This window comes from Amphibalanus amphitrite, unplaced genomic scaffold, assembly GCF_019059575.1.
Source record: "Amphibalanus amphitrite isolate SeventyFive unplaced genomic scaffold, NRLGWU_Aamphi_draft 001382F_arrow, whole genome shotgun sequence".
Taxonomy (NCBI): domain Eukaryota; kingdom Metazoa; phylum Arthropoda; class Thecostraca; order Balanomorpha; family Balanidae; genus Amphibalanus; species Amphibalanus amphitrite.
This window is the reverse complement of record NW_024882875.1, coordinates 99,512-120,287: the sequence shown is the minus strand read 5'-3', so window position 1 is coordinate 120,287 and position 20,776 is coordinate 99,512. Positions and strand designations below refer to the sequence as shown.

The 20,776-nt window shown below is 49.7% G+C and overlaps 3 protein-coding genes across 4 annotated transcripts in view; 1 reads left to right on the top strand and 2 right to left on the bottom strand.

The window, feature by feature from the left end:
- Positions 1–1,066: 1,066 nt before the first annotated feature.
- LOC122372650 (insulin-degrading enzyme-like) lies at positions 1,067–12,090 on the bottom strand. Of its 2 annotated transcripts, none has more exons than XM_043350123.1 (2): positions 11,969–12,090; positions 1,067–5,142 (listed from the first exon to the last, which is right to left on the bottom strand). In XM_043350123.1, exon 2 carries the CDS (start codon positions 4,995–4,997, stop codon positions 2,028–2,030), a length of 2,970 nt encoding a protein of 989 aa, XP_043206058.1. In that variant the 5' UTR covers positions 4,998–5,142; positions 11,969–12,090; the 3' UTR covers positions 1,067–2,027. The 2 variants fall into 2 exon arrangements, with proteins under 2 accessions (XP_043206058.1, XP_043206057.1); XM_043350122.1 differs by lacking the exon at positions 11,969–12,090 and adding an exon at positions 6,868–6,944.
- Positions 5,631–20,776, top strand: part of LOC122372652 (BTB/POZ domain-containing protein KCTD9-like) — a 73,079-nt gene continuing 57,933 nt past the window's right edge. The window contains exon 1 of the mRNA XM_043350127.1: positions 5,631–5,777. Within this exon, the coding sequence (XP_043206062.1) occupies positions 5,704–5,777 (74 nt within the window). The 5' untranslated portion in view covers positions 5,631–5,703. The remainder of the gene's footprint in view (positions 5,778–20,776) is intronic.
- On the bottom strand, positions 12,571–15,472 carry LOC122372651 (uncharacterized protein K02A2.6-like). The gene is made up of 2 exons (XM_043350124.1): positions 12,978–15,472; positions 12,571–12,738 (listed from the first exon to the last, which is right to left on the bottom strand). Exons 1-2 carry the CDS (start codon positions 15,385–15,387, stop codon positions 12,680–12,682), a joined length of 2,469 nt encoding a protein of 822 aa, XP_043206059.1. The 5' UTR covers positions 15,388–15,472; the 3' UTR covers positions 12,571–12,679.

The window sequence follows — 20,776 nt, the reverse complement described above, 5'->3', positions numbered from 1 at the left end:
CTACGCCAGGCACAATCTATAAATTACATGCATATAACCAAGAATTATGTACGCCTACTTTGTTACTAGGTATCTATGTAGATGGTCTTGAGTAGCAACATTGAAAATTATATATAAAAAATAGGCTGCGGAGTGCGGTCCATTCAAGGGGTAGAGGACTGAAGAGGGAGGGAGAGCGAGAGAGGAAAAGAGAAATATGCAAAGAATAAAGAGCCGCGATAGAGAGAGAGAGAGAGAGAGAGAGAGAGAGAGAGAGAGAGAGAGAGAGAGAGAGAGGGAGAGAGAGAGAGAGAGAGAGAGAGAGAGAGAGAGAGAGAGAGAGAGAGAGAGAGAGATAGAGAGAGAGAGAGAGAGAGAGAGAGAGAGAGAGAGAGAGAGAGAGAGAGAGAGAGAGAGAGAGAGAGAGAGAGAGAGAAAGAGAGACAGACAGAGACAGAGACAGAGACAGAGACAGAGACAGAGACTCTGATTGACCGGTCCCGTAGCTCAGTTGGTTAGAGCGTTGGACTCCGCGTGGTGAGAGCACGCGTTCCCGGTTATGACAGTCCGGGTTCGAAGCGCGACGGGCGCTCGACATTTATGGGCCTCCTGACAGGTATGACTGCGGTTGGTGGCAGGCCGTAGCCAGGCGAAGTCAGCGAGGGGACCGGCCGTGCGCGGCTTTGTGCGCACGTTAAACTTTGGACTCTAAATTCTGCCATAGAATCGGAATTGCGCGATCGGAGGGTAGAGGGCAGGGTCATCGCAACAAGCTTCGCTTAGCGGTGGCTCTGTCCTTGTGAATCCTTCCCATCAAAAGGTTCGGACTAAATTTATAAAAAAAGAGACAGAGACAGAGACAGAGACAGAGACAGAGACAGAGACAGAGACAGAGAGAGAGAGAGAGAGAGAGAGAGAGAGAGAGAGAGAGAGAGAGAGAGAGAGAGAGAGAGAGAGAGAGAGAGAGAGAGAGAGAGAGAGAGAGAGAGAGAGAGAGAGAGAGAGAGAGAGAGAGAGAGAGAGAGAGAGAGAGAGAGAGAGAGAGAGAATTGCCGGCGGAAGAACGAATGACATAAAAAACAATTAATTGAGGTGTTCGTGACTTTATTCATTCATTAGGTACCTTGTCATAACCATAATCCACGGCCGTTTAACAGCCAACAAAAATGTGCCTCGTCGACATGGGTAAACAGACAAGAAACAACCGAATCAAGTAGGTACTTGTTTCAAGCGCACCAGACGCAAAATACCCCAAACGGACGATATTGACACGAGCCACGGAGCATGTCCGCAAGGCTTCACAACGCTGGACTACAGCTACTGGTGATTTGAGGTCGCAGCAACCGCAGTTACCAACAGCGCAATATCTGAGAATTATTTTCGGGTGGGCGATTAGCAATATTTGTACTGCAATTTCAACATATACCAGAGGCGCTGAGCTGCGTTGATCTTTGTATCGCGTCATGCCGTTATGCGATCAGGGGAGAGCAAATCTGTACAAATTTTAAGGGACTGTCAGTAACTAAACTCACTGGAGAAGCCGCGAGCAACAAAATAATTACGAAACAATATGCTAAACGCATAGAAACCAGCCGCAATCATGGACCCAATGAACGAGTACAAAAGGCCCCTGGCATTAAAAATTACGACTTTTATCTCCTAACGGATAAAATCACTTGTTTAAACACAGTATAACCCCTACCAAGCAGCATTAACAATTTGATTCCCAGCCTTCACCAAGAGGTATTTTCTTTCAATTATTAGAGGAGCACACCAGTCGAATGGGCGGAGCTACTAATTACTGGCGGGTAAGACGCGAGCACGCATGCCACACTATGATGTTGGCCTCAAAATCACCTGACAAAAATGATGTTCGACCGTATGACACTTATCATCACACACGCACGCCATAAATGAATGATTGTCCGAACGGTGAAAGCAAATAACGGAGGTCGTTAGGTCACACTCGAAGAGTATGACTAGAGTCGTAGAAGGCACCCACGAGGTGCAAGATGCCGCTTGAACTAGCTCGCCGGTGGGAGTCAGCCTCACAGCTTCGCCTGCGGGGAAGCCACGGTGACATCGACAGCCGGAGGCACGTGTGGGAAGTGTCCGTGAATCGCTTTGAACGCAGGGACGTTCATGATTTCTTCGGCGTCCTGGTAGACTGGCGGCGCACAGAGACCATCTGGCAGGCACGGCGACAAGTCCTCACACAGCGTCGAGAGCACGTGTGAGGCCAGCTTGCGGCGCCTCGGCGCCGTGTGACAGATGTGCGTCTCAAAGAACTTGAGTAGTTCCTCGCGCTCTACGGTCTTCAGTTGCTCAACCTCATCCAGCTCACGACCGAAGCAGTACTGTCGGATCACGATTTCGTCCCAGTGCCGTGTGAACTCTTCCACCAGGTTCTTGGGCTTCTCCAGCTTGCGTGTCTTGAGAGCCTCCTTGTGGTTGGAGAACTCCTCGGAGCTCATGTCACGCAGGTGATCCACCATGCTGTGCAGGAAGGCCTCGATACGCCGGTCAACGTATTCAGGCGGCTTGTCCGACTGGACGATGACCCGCAGGCCTTGCGTAGACGTCGAGCGACGGACAGTGCAGAACACAATGTAGCCTAGCTGCTCCTTGGTACGTAACTGATCGAAGCATGGTTCGTTCAGCATCTGAACCAGCAAGTCCAGCAATGTGTTGTCACGCACACTCTGGAGGCCACACTGATAATAGACGTCAATGCTGGAACTCTTGTGAACCTTGTTGGACTTCTGAAGCATGTAATACTTGCCATCATCTAGCATCGTCTCGCGATCAATAGTCTGTAGAGCTGCAGGTATCGGACGTGTGCCAAACCCATCGCGCAGTCGTGTCTCGACGACCTGCACGAGCTCTAGGGCACGATCGCGAGTCAGATTTCCCTCCAGAAGGCACTCGAGATGAAGCTTGCTGAGCAGCAGCGGTAGAAGACGTTCCACGGCCTCCGCCGTCAGTTCGTCAGCAACCTCCAACAGATCTTCATCCTCCCAGTACTTCTCCGAGAGAACAACATGCATCTTGTGAGCGGCGTGAACATACGGCTGTTCCGCTGAGAAGTTGCGCAAGGACCGCAGGTACTTCTCCTTCAGAATGTCAAAGCGCTCTCGGTCAACTTTAAAGTCGACCAGCACGTCCATGACTTTGCGCAGAAGAACGTCAAGTTTGTGACTAAACCCAGCCACCTCCATCATCATGCCGCGCCGGCTGAGCCCCAAGTTGTAGCGGACGCCAGCCACGCTTGCTGCATAAGCGTAGTCGTTCAAGGCGTCTTTGAAGAGCATCGTGAAGAGCTGTGTCACGTTGACCATATGTGGATCCGAGTAGGCCAGTGGGTTGAAGAGCTCAACCTTGACGATGGACTTGGGCAGCTTGAACGTGTCGTCCTGCTTGAACCACACACGGCAGAGTGGCGTGTTGGAGATCATGACGGGCACCTTCGGCGCCTCTGCGTCCCGCTCCACTATGTCAAAGTCTGAGGCGATGAACTCGTTTGGCTCTGGCAAGTGCAGCGCAGCGTTGGACTCTATGTTGCGCCATCTTTCCAGGGTAGTTTCCGGAATGTCTTGAACGTTGTACTGCACTCCATACCAACGCTCAGTAGAATCACACTCGGACTCGTACACCTTTCCAACTAGAATCATGCGCACGTTGTCGGGATTCAAGAGGTCAGTCACCTTTTTTAGCACCTCTGGGTCGTACTTGTCCGTGATGTATTCCGCAGAAAGAACTTCTTCCATCGGATAGTAGTACAGCAGCGTTGCCAGGTTAGTAGCGTAGTTTGTTGGCTTTTCCTTGTCCTTGAAGCGGAACGACATCTCACGCAGCTGACGACACTCCTCGAACACCCACTCTTGTGGCCCTCTCTCCCTCAGCATGGCCAGGTACTGGAATACGTGGTCGGCCACTTCATCAACGCATCGCTCACCCTCTTCGGTCAGGTCGATACTGATGTTGATGAACTGGTAGCCACGGACGGGAGCACAGGGGCCCCCGATAAGGGAGTTAGCCCATCCCCGCCGTTTCAGCTCGGCAAACAGGCTCCCTGGACCCTCGTGCCCGACCAAGTGGCCGACGTAGTGGCCCGGGTCAGTATGATACCACGGATGCAGGTCCGGCACGGGGAATTGAAGCTTCAGCTTGCGAAGCTCTTTGATGGGTGTGACGCGCACACACTTCCCAACTTCGTCGGGGCCGCAAGGATGCTCGGGCCACGTGGGAGCCTCCACGGACTTGTCTTCAACGCCAGAGAACAGACTGACGGCCATTTCCTCGAGCTCGTCCAGTGACTCCTTGCCGACCATCACCAGGCCCATGATATTAGACGAGTACCACTCACCGTGGAATTGCAGCAGCCGCTCACGCACGTCCGGCTGGTTGAGGGTCTCGCGGTTTCCCGTGCTGAACTTGCAGTGTGGGTGACCAGGTCGCAACGTGCTCGACTGAACCCGCATCAGTCGCCACTGGTCGTTGGCCACGTTTTTCTCGTGTTCCGAGTGCACGGCGTTCATTTCGCGCTCAGTGCTGCTTTCATCAAACAGAGGAGAGATGAAGAATTGAGCGAACCGGTCCAGCGCGCCCTTGAAATGTTCCGGCGCAACGTCAAAGTGATAGTTCGTTTCATCGTTGGACGTGTACGCGTTGCTGCTACCACCGTGGTCGTTTAGAAACTTGGTGTACTCGGCCTCATTGGGATACTTTTTGGTACCCATGAAGAGCATGTGCTCGCAGAAGTGAGCCAAGCCCTCGACGTCCTGCGGGTCCGAAAGGTGGCCAACCTGGACGGCCATGGCGGCGGCCGCCTTGTCGGCCTCTGGGTCGCTGACAAGCAGGACGCGCAGGTTGTTGGCCAGCAGGAGACCGCGGTGTCGGCGCCGGTCCTCGGCAGACTGCCGGATCGAGTCGCAGCGCTGCTTGACTGTGGCCCCCATCGCCAGCGTGGAACTCAGACGCCGGCCAGATGAGGTGAGCCCCGTCAGCGTGCGCAGCATGCCACGCCCAAAGGCGAAGCTAGAACAGACCACAGCCACCAGTGACTAAGTAAAATACCTATCTGCCAACCAGGCTTCTTGTGAAATGAAAAGACTAGATTTTATCGTTGCATAGGTGCACAGGATCAGAAAGTCCTTATTCTCTCTGAAACAAAGAAAACATGTTGTAAGCAGGTATGTACATAAAAAATACGATTAGCCAATTCAGGAAAAAAACATATGCATTTGTTTGAAAATTCAAAGTAGGTACGCTAATAACTTATATGACTTCATCTATGGAAGAGCACTAGTTGTTGGAAACAAACGTCTTATCGAATATCGATTGTTGATTGAGTCAACAAATACATATAAAGCATATCATATTCTCAACTTCAGTAGCACTTAGTAGTCATAAGTTTTTTTTTTGTAAATTTAGTCCGAACCTTTTGATAGGAAGGATTCACAAGGATAGGGCCACCGCTAAGTGAAGCTTGTTGCGGTGACACTGCCCTCTACCCTCCGATCGCGCAATTCCAGTTCTATGGCAGAATTTAGAGTCCAAAGTTTAACGTGCGCACATAGTCGCGCACGGCCGGTCCCCTCACTGACTTCGCCTGGCTACGGCCTGCCACCAACCGCAACCATACTTGTCAGGAAGCCCATAAATGTCAAGCGCCCATCGCGCTTCGAACCCGGACTGTTATAACCGTGAACGCGTGTTCTCACCATGCGGAGTCCAACGCTCTACCAACTGGGCTACGGGACCGGCCAACTGAGCTACCAGAGGACAGTTCGCTCCTGGTGAGTGATTGTGATGTCCTGCGGGCTGCGGGCCGAGATTAGCGGCAGTTGCTCACATTACATGTAAGTTGAAGTATGACTGTGGGAGTTAGTGACGACAGTGACTCAGAGGTGGCCTAATCTAGACCTGCTATGTTCCATGACAGGCTGCTACCCTGAGGCCACCAGGTATTACTTGGCAGTGGCTTTTAGCAGTGTTGTATGCAACAGGGCCCGGGTGTACTGCTAGAGGTCAGGGGCTAAAGCCAAATCAACATGTGCTTGCTCCATACCTACATACTTTTCTGAGGGTTCTATGGAATGTAAGAATGAGATACTAACATTAAAATCATGCTTGTAACTACTTCTTGTTCTTCTTGGTGGATTACGGCACATTGCCAGCAGGCTCAAGCATCCACTTATGATGCTCACAGACAGAGGCAAAAAATGAATGATGAAAACTAAACCATTAGAAGGTAGGTACTCTATACCAAGATTCTTACAGACCCTATCCTATACATAGCTAGTTTTTTTTGTGCACTGGCCTGAAGCCAAAATGGAAAAACTTCTGTACATTACGCCAGACGCCCATGCACCGAAATTTCACTGAAGTGACTTTGCGCTGAAATTTCAGAATGGCTTGCGCCAAAAAATTGGATGCTTATTAACCCTAAAACCAAGCCACTTAGCACATTTGCAGAGTGCACACCTACACCTGTCTGACCAAGGCTATACATAGGTATCAACCAGACAAAGCGTTCCGGGTCAGAAGAGACGGTGCATCTCACGAGACATGTTTATTTCTGGCAATGTCGATGCTCTAAATTAATAAAGTTGGCTTTTGCCTTTTGCACATCAAGTCGTATTCACTAACCCAACACCATGGAAATGTAATTTTATAAAAACGGGAATTATCAATAATGTAGACCGTCATAAGATGTTTCATATATGGAGCCGCAGCTTGAGGAGCCTTTCATGATGATGAGGCATGGCTGATGCGACGGTTGTTTTCAGTAGTAACTTCCTTGTATTCTACAGAGAAAAAAAAAATACGGAAAAAGACCTGTACGTAAGCCAAAAAATAAAAATGAAGAATTCCGGGACACCCTACCACTTCAGAGCCAAGGCCTTCAGAGCCACAACGAAAATGCCGAATATCAACGTTTGGCTGGAGACGAGAAGTCTAGTGGAGATTCAAAGATTTTTGTGACGTCATTTGTACGTCATTTTGATAGTTCTCTGATAGAAATTGACAATTTTGTAAGGCATTTTTTGACTGAACCATGGATGAGATAATAATGAAATGAGATAGTGTTATATCATCCATGACTGAACTGGCATAATAAATCATATAAGATTTTAAAAAATAGTTTCCTAAAACAAGCCAATGCTATGAAAACCATCCTTGCTGACCTGCGTTTGCGTTGATAACGGAAAAATTATCTAAATGTCTATGACGTCATTATCGTATTTTGATGCCTAGAACATTGACGGGGGGCTATTAAAGCATCCAAGAGCGCAGCATCCAAAATACGCAACAACCAAAACCGCAGCATCCAGTGATCAAAACCTCCAAATAACATCCAAAATCGGCCCTTTTGGGAGCATTCAGAGCATCCAAAAGCGAAACATCCAAGGATGCAGAATCCAAAACCGTATCATCCAAAATGGCAGCACGAGAATATCTGAGAATCGTATCATCCAAAGACGGTTCATCCAAGAGCGAAACATCCAAGCATGCAACATCCAGAATCGTATCATCCAAAACAATGCAGAAAAGATGGATCCACTCAAGAGACTCAGAAGCGCCACCTGGCATATTTGTTATAAACTATTAGCTTTAGGCTCGCTTGACAGGTGGCGAATGCGTCGTGTTTAGCGGCACATCTTCACGATGTGACGTCACTAGGTAATATGACGCCACTAGGTATTATACAGTGGATCCCGCTTCAGTGCTGCCAGATTTGGAGGATTTCCGCAAATCTGGAGGATTTTGAACTATATTTGCGGACAAATTTCGCGTTTGGAGGATTTTTGATTCTGGAGGAAAATCTGGAGGATTTGTCACCCGATTAATATATTCAATTTCATGGAAAAATACAACGCGTTCAAGACTCAAAAGACATTTTCCTGCCCAGCTTCACCCTACCCGTTAGGATATATCACTGCCCTTTATCACCGTGAGACTGGAATGTCTCAGTCTGTAGCTATATCCACGAATATCATGGTGACTATTTGTTCCTATTTCGTGTACGATTGTACCATATGTTTTTGAAGGTACCGAACTACTGGCGGATCAAAGGGGGATATTTGGCGCAAATTCCCCCCCCCCCTCCTGCAGCGTCCAAAATCGAAGAAAATTTTCGTTTTTTTTTTTCAAGGATAAAACGAAAACTAAACAACTTTTATTATAAAAAAGCATCTTTTAAACTACACAGCAGTGCGAAAGGAATCGAAATCCGATGAGTTTTTAGAATTTGGAGAAACCTTTTCGGAGATATGCCCTCCCGCAGCGTCCAAGACCGCCTATCTGGATCCGCCAATGGGATTTGGAGGAATCTGGAGGATTTTTGTAACTGATCTGGAGGATTACAGCCTTCTCCATCTGGCAGCACTGTCCCGCTTATATTTATTAACAACCAGAGCCGACTGCCGGTGGCTGCTCTGTGCTCCCGCCGCCGCCGCCGCCGCCGGCACTCTGTCTCCCGCCAAATAGCAAGAAAGCGCGGGAACCAAAAGCGCGCCAAATCGGTGCGCCGCGTGCTAGCTCTTCGCTCGCTAGGTGCAGCTGCACTCGGCGCCGGCTGCGCGCCGCGTGGCAACTCGTTGTTCGGCCGGTACAGATGCACTTAACAAAGCAATGAATTGCGGACAGTTAGCTGTTGGCGCCTGGTGGCATTACCGAAAGGTTAGGAGGTCGATGGTATTTGGTTTGTGTTTCGTGTTTCAGTTTCAGCCTTCGTGTTTCAGTTTCAGCCAGCCATTAGCCTGCGGGAAATGCGGACTGGTCACAGTGTGGACAAAGCCACACTCCCTGGAAAACTCCTGGAAAAGCGCACTGGTAAACTGCGTCCCTCCATCAGTAACCAGCTCGCAGGGCAATCCAAATCGCGCAAAGACAGACTGCATTTTCAGGATAACTTGTTCGCTTGTAATTGACGATAGTTGCAGGATCTCAGGATACCTGGAATAGTAGTCAACAATCACAAGGTACGACTTTCCCTTGTGCTCCAGAATATCAGCTCCGAGCTTCCTCCAGGGACTCTCCGGCAAGGGTGTCGGAATCAGTGGCTCACTCCGCTGTCTGGGTCGTTGAGCCTGGCAGAAGTCGCATCCTTCGATGAAGTTCTTCAGGTCCTCGCTCAACCTCGGCCAGAACACACTCTCCCTGGCCACCTGTCGGCTCTTGTTCAAACCGATGTGACCAGCATGGATCCGCTTCAGCACGTCCCGCTTCATTGACTCTGGAATCAGGATTCTGGATCCGTAGCACAGCACTCCGCTCACCACGGACAGGCTGTCTTGAAGGCTTCGAAACTTCTCCACCTCTGGTTCAGTAGCTGTAGCCGGCCATCCCTTCTCCGTGACCTCTGCTACCTTCCTCAGCACTGGATCGCCTTCCTGAGCTGACTTGACCTCTTCCAGCTTGGCGTCCTCCAGGACACCGGACACCACGGCGTCAACGTACAGCTGGACCTCCTCTTCTAGATCACCAGGCTCCTCGTGGCGGGTGTCTCCTGAGTCAACGTCCAAGGGCTGTCGAGACAACAGGTCAGACACCACCATCTGCTTCCCCGGGCAGTGCTCAGCAACAAACCCATACCGCATCAGTCGAAGCAGCATCCGCTGACAGCGAACCGGAGCCAGATCGATGTCCTTCGAATTAAGGAGTGGGATCAGAGGCTTGTGATCCGTAAGAACAGTAAACTTTCTCAACCCATGAACATATCGGTGGAACTTCTCACATGCATGGGTAATAGCAAGACATTCCTTTTCGATCTGTGCATAATGTTGCTCACATGAGGACAGGGTACGAGAACAGAATGCTATAGGTCGAAGTCCGGCATCACCATGATCCTGAAACAGTGCCCCACCCATACCATAGCTACTGGCGTCAGCTGCCAGGACAGTGGGTAGGTTAGGGTCAAAGATGGCTAGCACGGGGGCCTCCGACACGAGTCTCTTCACCGCCTCCAGTGCTTGCTCCTGCGGAACATCCCAGGTCCAGTGGTGATCCCTCCGCAGAAGATCGTTGAGAGGTCGAAGTGTCTCTGCCAGCTGAGGGATGAAGCGGCCCACGTAGTTCACCATGCCCAGCAGCTGCTTCACCTCCTTCACGTTCGATGGTCTCTTCAGAGCCTGGATTGCTGCTACCTTTGCGGGATCAACTTCTACGCCATCTTCACTGACGATGTGTCCCAGGTACTTCAACCTCTTCTGTCTCAGGTGGCACTTGCTCTGGTTCAGGGTCAGTCCCTCCGATTTCATCCTCTTGAGAACTTGTTTCAGGTTCTTGTCATGCTCCTCCTCAGAAGCTCCGAACACGAGGACGTCATCCATGTAGCAGGCGACTCCTTCGATGCCTTCCAGCAGCAGGTTCATCCTCCTCTGATACACCTCTGGGGCTATGGAAATGCCGAAAGGTAGGCGCTTCATGCGGAACCTGCCGAAGGGCGTTATGAAGCACGTCAGGTGGCGGCTATCCTTGTGGAGAGGGAGTTGCCAAAATCCACTTGAAGCATCAAGCACACTGAACATCTTGGCTCCCGCAAGCCTCGGTATCAGCTCATCAACAGTGGGAAGCTGGTATGTCTCACGTTTAATGGCATGGTTCAGTTTCTTAAAATCTATACACAACCTTACTTTCGGTTCTCCACCATCCCCTGAACCTTTCTTGACTACAGGCACAATTGGGGCGCACCAATCTGATGGAGTGGTAACAGGTTCAATTATGTCGCTATCGAGCATGCGCTGTACTTCCCTTTTGACCGCTGGCAGGAGCGGCAACGCGATGCGCCTTGCGGAGCTCACAGAGTAGGGCTGGGCGTCCTCTCGGAGATGGATCCGGACTGGTTCACCGACCATCGTGCCCAGGGGCTCCTCCTCCGCAGGGCCTTCTGGCAGAACATCATCAATGCGACACACCATCCTCATCTGCACAGCCATCTCACGACTTAGCAGGTTTCTGTCCAGACCATCAACAACATACACATGCAGCTGATGAAACTCATTCTTAAACCTGACCTGAGTCCTGAACGAGCCACAGCATGACACCGAACCCCCTGGACCAGTCAGGTTTTGCTTCACGGGCTGCAGCGCAGGCTTCCAAGACATCTTTGAGTAAGTGTCCTTACTGATTACAGTGACATCAGCTCCTGTATCTATCTTAAACGGAACCTTTTTCCCACACAGTTTCAAGTGTACGATCCACGGTGACTGCTCGGCGTCTACATGACCCAGAAACAGTGTATCTTCTTGTATGTCATGAACAAGTTCCTGTACTTCTGGTGATTTGCAAACCTTAGCAAAATGATTGTTCCTTCCACATTTCGAACAGACCTTGTTACTAGCTGGGCAGTATTTCTTGCCTTTGCTGTGATGTCCTCCGCAGAAGCTGCAGTTCGCAGAATCCCTGGGAGGCTGTCGGCTCTGATGTCTGGGCTGTTCACGCTTCTGCCGCCTGTAGTCCAGCTTGTCCAGCTTCACCTCCACTGGCTGCTGCTGCTGCTGTGGTTGCTGATTCAGCTGACCTCTCACCATCTCACGCCTTCCAGCGATCTGCACAGCCTGCGAGAGAGTACATTGTTCCATTTGCATCAATTGTTCGGTAACTTCTCTGTCGGCTAATCCCATGACAAATCTGTCTCGTATCATGCCCTCTTGATCAGAGAAGTTACACAATCGTGCCAGCACATGCAATGCTCTCAAAAATTCTGATACCGATTCTCCTGGCCTCTGGGATCTATCATGGAAGACTGCCCTTTCATGAATCACATTCTTACAAGGCTCGAAATATTCATCAAACCGAGCCAGAACAGTTGCAAACTTCTTCGCATCTTCTTGAGACAAAGCAAACATTTCAAAGATGTGGTTAGACTCAGGCATACCCATGCAGTACAACAGTGAGCTAACTTGAAAGTCCCCATCTTCCTTATCCACTTTTGAGAGCCGGTGGTACATCATATATTCCGCACGCCAATCCCTCCATTTACCTGGTATGGCATAATCAAACCTTGATGGGGGTTTCGGCACCATGTTTCGTGTTTCAGCTCCCGGTAGGCGTGTCCTTCGCAGTAACTTCCCGGTCCTCTCCAACAATAGGCAGCGTGCTCCCCGTCAGGCGTCTATTTCGAGACTGCTCAAACTCAAACAGGTTTCGTGTTTCAGTGTTTGTTTCGTGTTTCAGCTCCCGGTAGGCGTGTCCTTCGCAGTAACTTCCCGGTCCTCTCCAACAATAGGCAGCGTGCTCCCCGTCAGGCGTCTATTTCGAGACTGCTCAACAACGTACAGAACAATATGGCGTCGAGTTCGGTCACCATATTCGGCGTCGGCTACCAAACTCGCGATAATGGCGCAGTAACGACAATTACGTAAAGGAATACTTTACAGCTCCAAACCAAACAAAATACCACACATCTCCCCCCTTTAAACAAGTTTGAGATCACAGACAAACGCCTCACAGATCCATCCGTCTCGGCGGCCTCACAACTCTCCCGGAACGGGTAACTCGGCCCCGCTCGTCACCGGACCGGGACGCTGCTCCCGGCGTTCCTTCGCCGGGCCGGTCCGCCGAGCCTTCGCCGGGTCGGTCTGCCGTCGCCGAACCTTCACCAGGTCGGTCTGCCGTCGCCGAACCTTCACCGGGCCGGTCTGCCGTCGCCGAGCCTTCACCGGGCCGGTCTGCCGAGTCATCGCCGGGCCGGCTAGACGTACCGCTGGGCAGGACTGCTGATCTCGGGGCTCGGACTTCGCCAGAGGCAATCTGCGGGGTGTCGGCGACGTCAGTACAGGCGATGGGTAACGGACCCAAAAGATGACGACGGTTTCTCCTCCACTGTCCCTGACCATCCGAGATCCAGTACGAACGACAACTTTCCTTTGAAGCAACGGTCATCGGTGAGCTCCACCCCTTCTCTTGATCAGTCCTTACTCTTACTTTATCACCAGGCATCAAGTCAGGCAGCACTTTTGTTCCCTTTCTCTTATCAAAATTCTTCTTACCTTTCATCTTGAGCCTCTCGTCGGCTCGCCTGACCTCATCGTCCGGTCGCCGAAACTTCTGCGGTAGCATCGGGACGGTCGTCCGCAGCTTCCGCCCCATCAACAGCTCGGCAGGGCTGAGACCCAGAGTGTGCAGAGGTGCTGCTCTGTAGGCGAGAAGAGCCATCCAGGGATCAGGCTGCTTCAGCAGGTGCTTCGCAGTGCGGACCGCTCGTTCCGCTTCCCCATTAGCCTGCGGGAAATGCGGACTGGTCACAGTGTGGACAAAGCCACACTCCCTGGAAAACTCCTGGAAAAGCGCACTGGTAAACTGCGTCCCTCCATCAGTAACCAGCTCGCAGGGCAATCCAAATCGCGCAAAGACAGACTGCATTTTCAGGATAACTTGTTCGCTTGTAATTGACGATAGTTGCAGGATCTCAGGATACCTGGAATAGTAGTCAACAATCACAAGGTACGACTTTCCCTTGTGCTCCAGAATATCAGCTCCGAGCTTCCTCCAGGGACTCTCCGGCAAGGGTGTCGGAATCAGTGGCTCACTCCGCTGTCTGGGTCGTTGAGCCTGGCAGAAGTCGCATCCTTCGATGAAGTTCTTCAGGTCCTCGCTCAACCTCGGCCAGAACACACTCTCCCTGGCCACCTGTCGGCTCTTGTTCAAACCGATGTGACCAGCATGGATCCGCTTCAGCACGTCCCGCTTCATTGACTCTGGAATCAGGATTCTGGATCCGTAGCACAGCACTCCGCTCACCACGGACAGGCTGTCTTGAAGGCTTCGAAACTTCTCCACCTCTGGTTCAGTAGCTGTAGCCGGCCATCCCTTCTCCGTGACCTCTGCTACCTTCCTCAGCACTGGATCGCCTTCCTGAGCTGACTTGACCTCTTCCAGCTTGGCGTCCTCCAGGACACCGGACACCACGGCGTCAACGTACAGCTGGACCTCCTCTTCTAGATCACCAGGCTCCTCGTGGCGGGTGTCTCCTGAGTCAACGTCCAAGGGCTGTCGAGACAACAGGTCAGACACCACCATCTGCTTCCCCGGGCAGTGCTCAGCAACAAACCCATACCGCATCAGTCGAAGCAGCATCCGCTGACAGCGAACCGGAGCCAGATCGATGTCCTTCGAATTAAGGAGTGGGATCAGAGGCTTGTGATCCGTAAGAACAGTAAACTTTCTCAACCCATGAACATATCGGTGGAACTTCTCACATGCATGGGTAATAGCAAGACATTCCTTTTCGATCTGTGCATAATGTTGCTCACATGAGGACAGGGTACGAGAACAGAATGCTATAGGTCGAAGTCCGGCATCACCATGATCCTGAAACAGTGCCCCACCCATACCATAGCTACTGGCGTCAGCTGCCAGGACAGTGGGTAGGTTAGGGTCAAAGATGGCTAGCACGGGGGCCTCCGACACGAGTCTCTTCACCGCCTCCAGTGCTTGCTCCTGCGGAACATCCCAGGTCCAGTGGTGATCCCTCCGCAGAAGATCGTTGAGAGGTCGAAGTGTCTCTGCCAGCTGAGGGATGAAGCGGCCCACGTAGTTCACCATGCCCAGCAGCTGCTTCACCTCCTTCACGTTCGATGGTCTCTTCAGAGCCTGGATTGCTGCTACCTTTGCGGGATCAACTTCTACGCCATCTTCACTGACGATGTGTCCCAGGTACTTCAACCTCTTCTGTCTCAGGTGGCACTTGCTCTGGTTCAGGGTCAGTCCCTCCGATTTCATCCTCTTGAGAACTTGTTTCAGGTTCTTGTCATGCTCCTCCTCAGAAGCTCCGAACACGAGGACGTCATCCATGTAGCAGGCGACTCCTTCGATGCCTTCCAGCAGCAGGTTCATCCTCCTCTGATACACCTCTGGGGCTATGGAAATGCCGAAAGGTAGGCGCTTCATGCGGAACCTGCCGAAGGGCGTTATGAAGCACGTCAGGTGGCGGCTATCCTTGTGGAGAGGGAGTTGCCAAAATCCACTTGAAGCATCAAGCACACTGAACATCTTGGCTCCCGCAAGCCTCGGTATCAGCTCATCAACAGTGGGAAGCTGGTATGTCTCACGTTTAATGGCATGGTTCAGTTTCTTAAAATCTATACACAACCTTACTTTCGGTTCTCCACCATCCCCTGAACCTTTCTTGACTACAGGCACAATTGGGGCGCACCAATCTGATGGAGTGGTAACAGGTTCAATTATGTCGCTATCGAGCATGCGCTGTACTTCCCTTTTGACCGCTGGCAGGAGCGGCAACGCGATGCGCCTTGCGGAGCTCACAGAGTAGGGCTGGGCGTCCTCTCGGAGATGGATCCGGACTGGTTCACCGACCATCGTGCCCAGGGGCTCCTCCTCCGCAGGGCCTTCTGGCAGAACATCATCAATGCGACACACCATCCTCATCTGCACAGCCATCTCACGACTTAGCAGGTTTCTGTCCAGACCATCAACAACATACACATGCAGCTGATGAAACTCATTCTTAAACCTGACCTGAGTCCTGAACGAGCCACAGCATGACACCGAACCCCCTGGACCAGTCAGGTTTTGCTTCACGGGCTGCAGCGCAGGCTTCCAAGACATCTTTGAGTAAGTGTCCTTACTGATTACAGTGACATCAGCTCCTGTATCTATCTTAAACGGAACCTTTTTCCCACACAGTTTCAAGTGTACGATCCACGGTGACTGCTCGGCGTCTACATGACCCAGAAACAGTGTATCTTCTTGTATGTCATGAACAAGTTCCTGTACTTCTGGTGATTTGCAAACCTTAGCAAAATGATTGTTCCTTCCACATTTCGAACAGACCTTGTTACTAGCTGGGCAGTATTTCTTGCCTTTGCTGTGATGTCCTCCGCAGAAGCTGCAGTTCGCAGAATCCCTGGGAGGCTGTCGGCTCTGATGTCTGGGCTGTTCACGCTTCTGCCGCCTGTAGTCCAGCTTGTCCAGCTTCACCTCCACTGGCTGCTGCTGCTGCTGTGGTTGCTGATTCAGCTGACCTCTCACCATCTCACGCCTTCCAGCGATCTGCACAGCCTGCGAGAGAGTACATTGTTCCATTTGCATCAATTGTTCGGTAACTTCTCTGTCGGCTAATCCCATGACAAATCTGTCTCGTATCATGCCCTCTTGATCAGAGAAGTTACACAATCGTGCCAGCACATGCAATGCTCTCAAAAATTCTGATACCGATTCTCCTGGCCTCTGGGATCTATCATGGAAGACTGCCCTTTCATGAATCACATTCTTACAAGGCTCGAAATATTCATCAAACCGAGCCAGAACAGTTGCAAACTTCTTCGCATCTTCTTGAGACAAAGCAAACATTTCAAAGATGTGGTTAGACTCAGGCATACCCATGCAGTACAACAGTGAGCTAACTTGAAAGTCCCCATCTTCCTTATCCACTTTTGAGAGCCGGTGGTACATCATATATTCCGCACGCCAATCCCTCCATTTACCTGGTATGGCATAATCAAACCTTGATGGGGGTTTCGGCACCATGTTTCGTGTTTCAGCTCCCGGTAGGCGTGTCCTTCGCAGTAACTTCCCGGTCCTCTCCAACAATAGGCAGCGTGCTCCCCGTCAGGCGTCTATTTCGAGACTGCTCAACAACGTACAGAACAATATGGCGTCGAGTTCGGTCACCATATTCGGCGTCGGCTACCAAACTCGCGATAATGGCGCAGTAACGACAATTACGTAAAGGAATACTTTACAGCTCCAAACCAAACAAAATACCACACAGTTTGATGGATAACTTTACTAGAAGTTATTCGTTGAGGCTGCAGGCAGGGGCGTCGCCACGGATTTTTGACTGGGGGGGGGGGGGACGATCGACAGAGGTGAAATCTAAAAAAAACATAAACAACACGGCCAGGCAACCGTGTTTGGGACAACACGGCTAGTTAACTTATCAAGCTAACAGGGTATCAACATTTTATACATCACGCAAGATAGGGTAGCCTGGGGCAAGACGCCCCAGATAATTTATTTTGCTACATGAATTTTGTCCCAGATTACCTGGAAGGCCAAATTTGTGCTCAATGCGTTCTTTGGACATTTTACTTTAAATTGCACCCCTCAAATTCATCCACTTATGATCGGACTCCAAGCTAGGAAGTGATTTGTGAAGCAACTGCAAATGGGGCATTTTGCCCCAACCCCAGGGCAAAACGCCCCACGGCCTGGGGCAAGTAGCCCCATACTTTAGATTAAAGATTTAACATGGTATTTGGCTAAATCTTATGTGAGAGGTCCGTTAGACCTCTGGAGGCACGGCACTGAAGTTAGCACATTCCATCCTGTCAGGTGTTCAGCTATGACACTATTGTATGAGCAGGTTTTTCACCTACCTCATAAGACCAAATAATAAATTATTGCAATGCGAATGTTAACAAAATACTTCCTTTGCCATCCAGTTGTTGATAAAAATACACATAAAGGCATAGAAACTTACTGTTCGCCAGCTACCGAACATTAGAAAGTGGGTAGCCCGAACAATACATGAGGTAAAACGCCCCAGGGGCTTTTTGCCCCGCGACCTACTGGGGCGTTTTACCCCATCACGTAGTTCGGTCAGAGAACAACGTCTTGCACTCCAGCAAGACATAATTTAACACGAACCAACCCGGCATGATAAGCGTTAGACAACAGTTGTTCAAAATACATAAAAGTCGTTAACCTGATGTGGACCATAAAAGAACGCCATGATACATAATCTGACAACAAAACATAAAAATCACTCCAAAAACACATTTTTGGCTATATCTCCCGAAAGAGTCATCACAATTTCTTTCCAGCCTGCTCATATAATGATAATATAGTGCACGTTTTATAGAAGAGATGATGTTTCCCCAGAACTCTGCCAGCTCCGAGAAACATCGGTGAGGCGTTTTACCTCGGCGGGGCGACTTGCCCCGGTCTACCCTATGTCATAAAAATAAAAAAGAGCTTATTATGCCGGGCTTCCCCCGGCTTCCCCCACTGTAGGGTAAGGTGCCTAATTAGCGACCCTTTCCTATTTGCGACATACCTCCCTACAGAAAAGCTGGGAAGATAAATCGGGGTAAAAACAATGTCAAAAGGTCTGCCATACTTTGGTTATCAAACTAAATTCTTTTCCGGTTGCTGGTACTTCTGGTGGAACGTTTTAGGGGAGTTGCGATAAAAATGGCCAGTTTCTTATCCAAAACGTGTGCATTTGGACCCTATCTGAGGAAAAGCGATGCACATTAAGATAATGCACCTTTTTTATTCTAAATCGACAATCCTTTTCCAATTGATTGCCGTTTTCCCGTAGTGAATCTTGTTACTGTGCACTGCATGGTAGTCAAAAATGTGTCGCAACCCATATTTCCTATTTGCACCCAACACGGTCGCAAATAGCTCAAGAAGAGAAAGAAAGGAAACAGACAGAAATTAACCCTCGCATGTGTAGGGGGGGGGGGGGTCGGATGGACCCCCCCCCATGGTTTTTCGCGAATAACTCGCGTAAAAAGCGGCCGATCGCGACGAAACTTTCAGTACCCTCACATTGATCAATTTTACACCTACCCTGAAAATTTCATGACCCTGACCCAAATGACCTTTGACCTGTGACCTCTTTTCCGAGACCATGTTTGGCCGGAATCGCGATTCTGCGTATATCGGCTCGCATTAGCCGCGCGTTTGCAAGCTTTTCGTGGTTTCAAACGTTCAAACATGTGATTTGATGTTGCTTCCATGCATTAGGGTGGGTGTCAAGGTCACCTGAAGGTCAGGTCAGGTCATTGACCTTTGGTGACCTCGGGTGACCTCGGTTCACTTTTTCGAGCTGTACATGTTTCTAGGCTAGTTTTTGGAGCTGAATTCGAATTTAGCAACCATTTGAACATTTACGAAGTAGTTTTGGTGCCTTCGTAACATGTTACGAAGCTGTCAGAGGCGGTTGACACGTACTACGAATACCCGTCACGACGCCTACTGGTTGACCTGACCTGACCTGACCTGACCGAGTCTAAATGCTTAAAGACATCATCTGTGATCAAAACTAACACGATATTCGTGATCAGCACCCCGAAAAACCCCTTAGCAGCCACACTTTACGACTTTCTAACAGGTCCCGATTTTCCCGACTTTGGGTCATTGACCTGACCTGGAAGGTCAACCAATGACCTAGGACCTTAAAATTGGGTATCATCGGCTTCCTCTCGTCACGGGCAACACGCTCGTTTTTTCCGCGAAGCTCTAGCTCGATCAGGGGCCAAACGGCAAGGGGGGGTCCAACCGACCCCCCCCCCCCTACACATTAGAAGCTGGCAAACGCCGCACACATGCGAGGGTTAAAATGAGGTGTTGCTGAAGTTTGCGATGTGTGGCGGGTGATACCACCTGTCGTCACCGACTGCAGGGGTGCCGATGCCGAATCCAGGGCGGTCCTCGAATATCATGCGACTGATAGCCCGCGATATATGGGTTTTCGCCTTATTTTTGCCTTTGGTGCATCACGTGATCAGTTTTCACCTTCATAAAGGTGTTGGACAAACGCTCCTGTTCCAATGATTGAGTGCTTTGCGTATAGGGGAGAGCGGGGTCAAATGTAACACGGGGCAATTGTAACAGTGTTAATAATTCATAAACTTACCAATAGAATGAGCTGATGTTGAGACCAAAAATGCGTAATTCTATACTGCCTTTCCCAACGGAGTTTGAAGCGAAAGTGTCGGGTATGTCGATGGCTGTGCACAGTAATGTGTTTTTGAGAGCATTTTGTAGATTTTCATGCCGTTATATTTGATTAGCTCATTCCCGCCATTGAAAAGATATCGACTTCATACTTTGTGTAAGCGTTGGCAGGCTTGTTGTCGATAAATTGAAAGCATTAAATGCTGCCTACATGCAACATCTCTTTGCGCCAGTTTCGTCTAAAATATGTCAAGGCGCGACGGGGACGATTGTAACATTTTTGCAGGGGTCAAATGTAACAGGTTATAGGTCAGTGGCCATTATGTCAAAGTCGTCAAATTTTCAAGGGAGATGAAACATTGCTAGAATTAAGAGAACTGTAAGTTTTGTCGCAATCGGCAGCTTTTTACGCGATTTATTTGCGAAAAACCAAGGCAGAGGAGGTCCATCCAACCCCTGTATAAGTGCGAGGTTTTATGCCTTTTTCCTGAGAAGAACCGTCCCTACCAAGTCTAGGAAGATGAGCAAGTGTTCAATACTTTTGTTAAATCAAAGTTTTGGAAAAAGTTGTGTTGCTGTAGCCTGTAAATGAACATGTTACAATTGTCCCCGGGTGGTGTTACTTTTTACCCCGTATCTGGGGTGAATTGTAACAGCTGAATTGACTTTTTCGAACAACAATTTTGACCCGAAAAAGAAGTTATTTCGGAAATGTTTTAACTGCATTTTAAAGACAAAACATCATAGTTTCTGAAAATAAAAGAAGGAGCTTTATAGCTGCAAACGTGTTTGCACCAGATGATAAAATGCAAAAAATGTTACAATTGACCCCGTTCTCCCCTAAGTTGCCTGTTTGGAACCATATTGCAAATTTGCAGGCGTCGCATTTTTTTGCCATTTTTATTATGGGAAAACCCATAGACTTATTAGCGACCCTCACCGTGGTCGCTAATCGGGACGAGTTCCCTATTAACGTTTTTGCAATGGTTTGCCAAAATGCTCAGTGCAAATAAATTAGTGGATATTGGTGCAGAAAATGAATGAATTTTAATAGCAAAATGTACGATCTCTTCGAAGATCAAGCCAGTAATACAGTGGCACCCATAGAGCGTGAGCAATGACGGTTCAAATTAAGGGG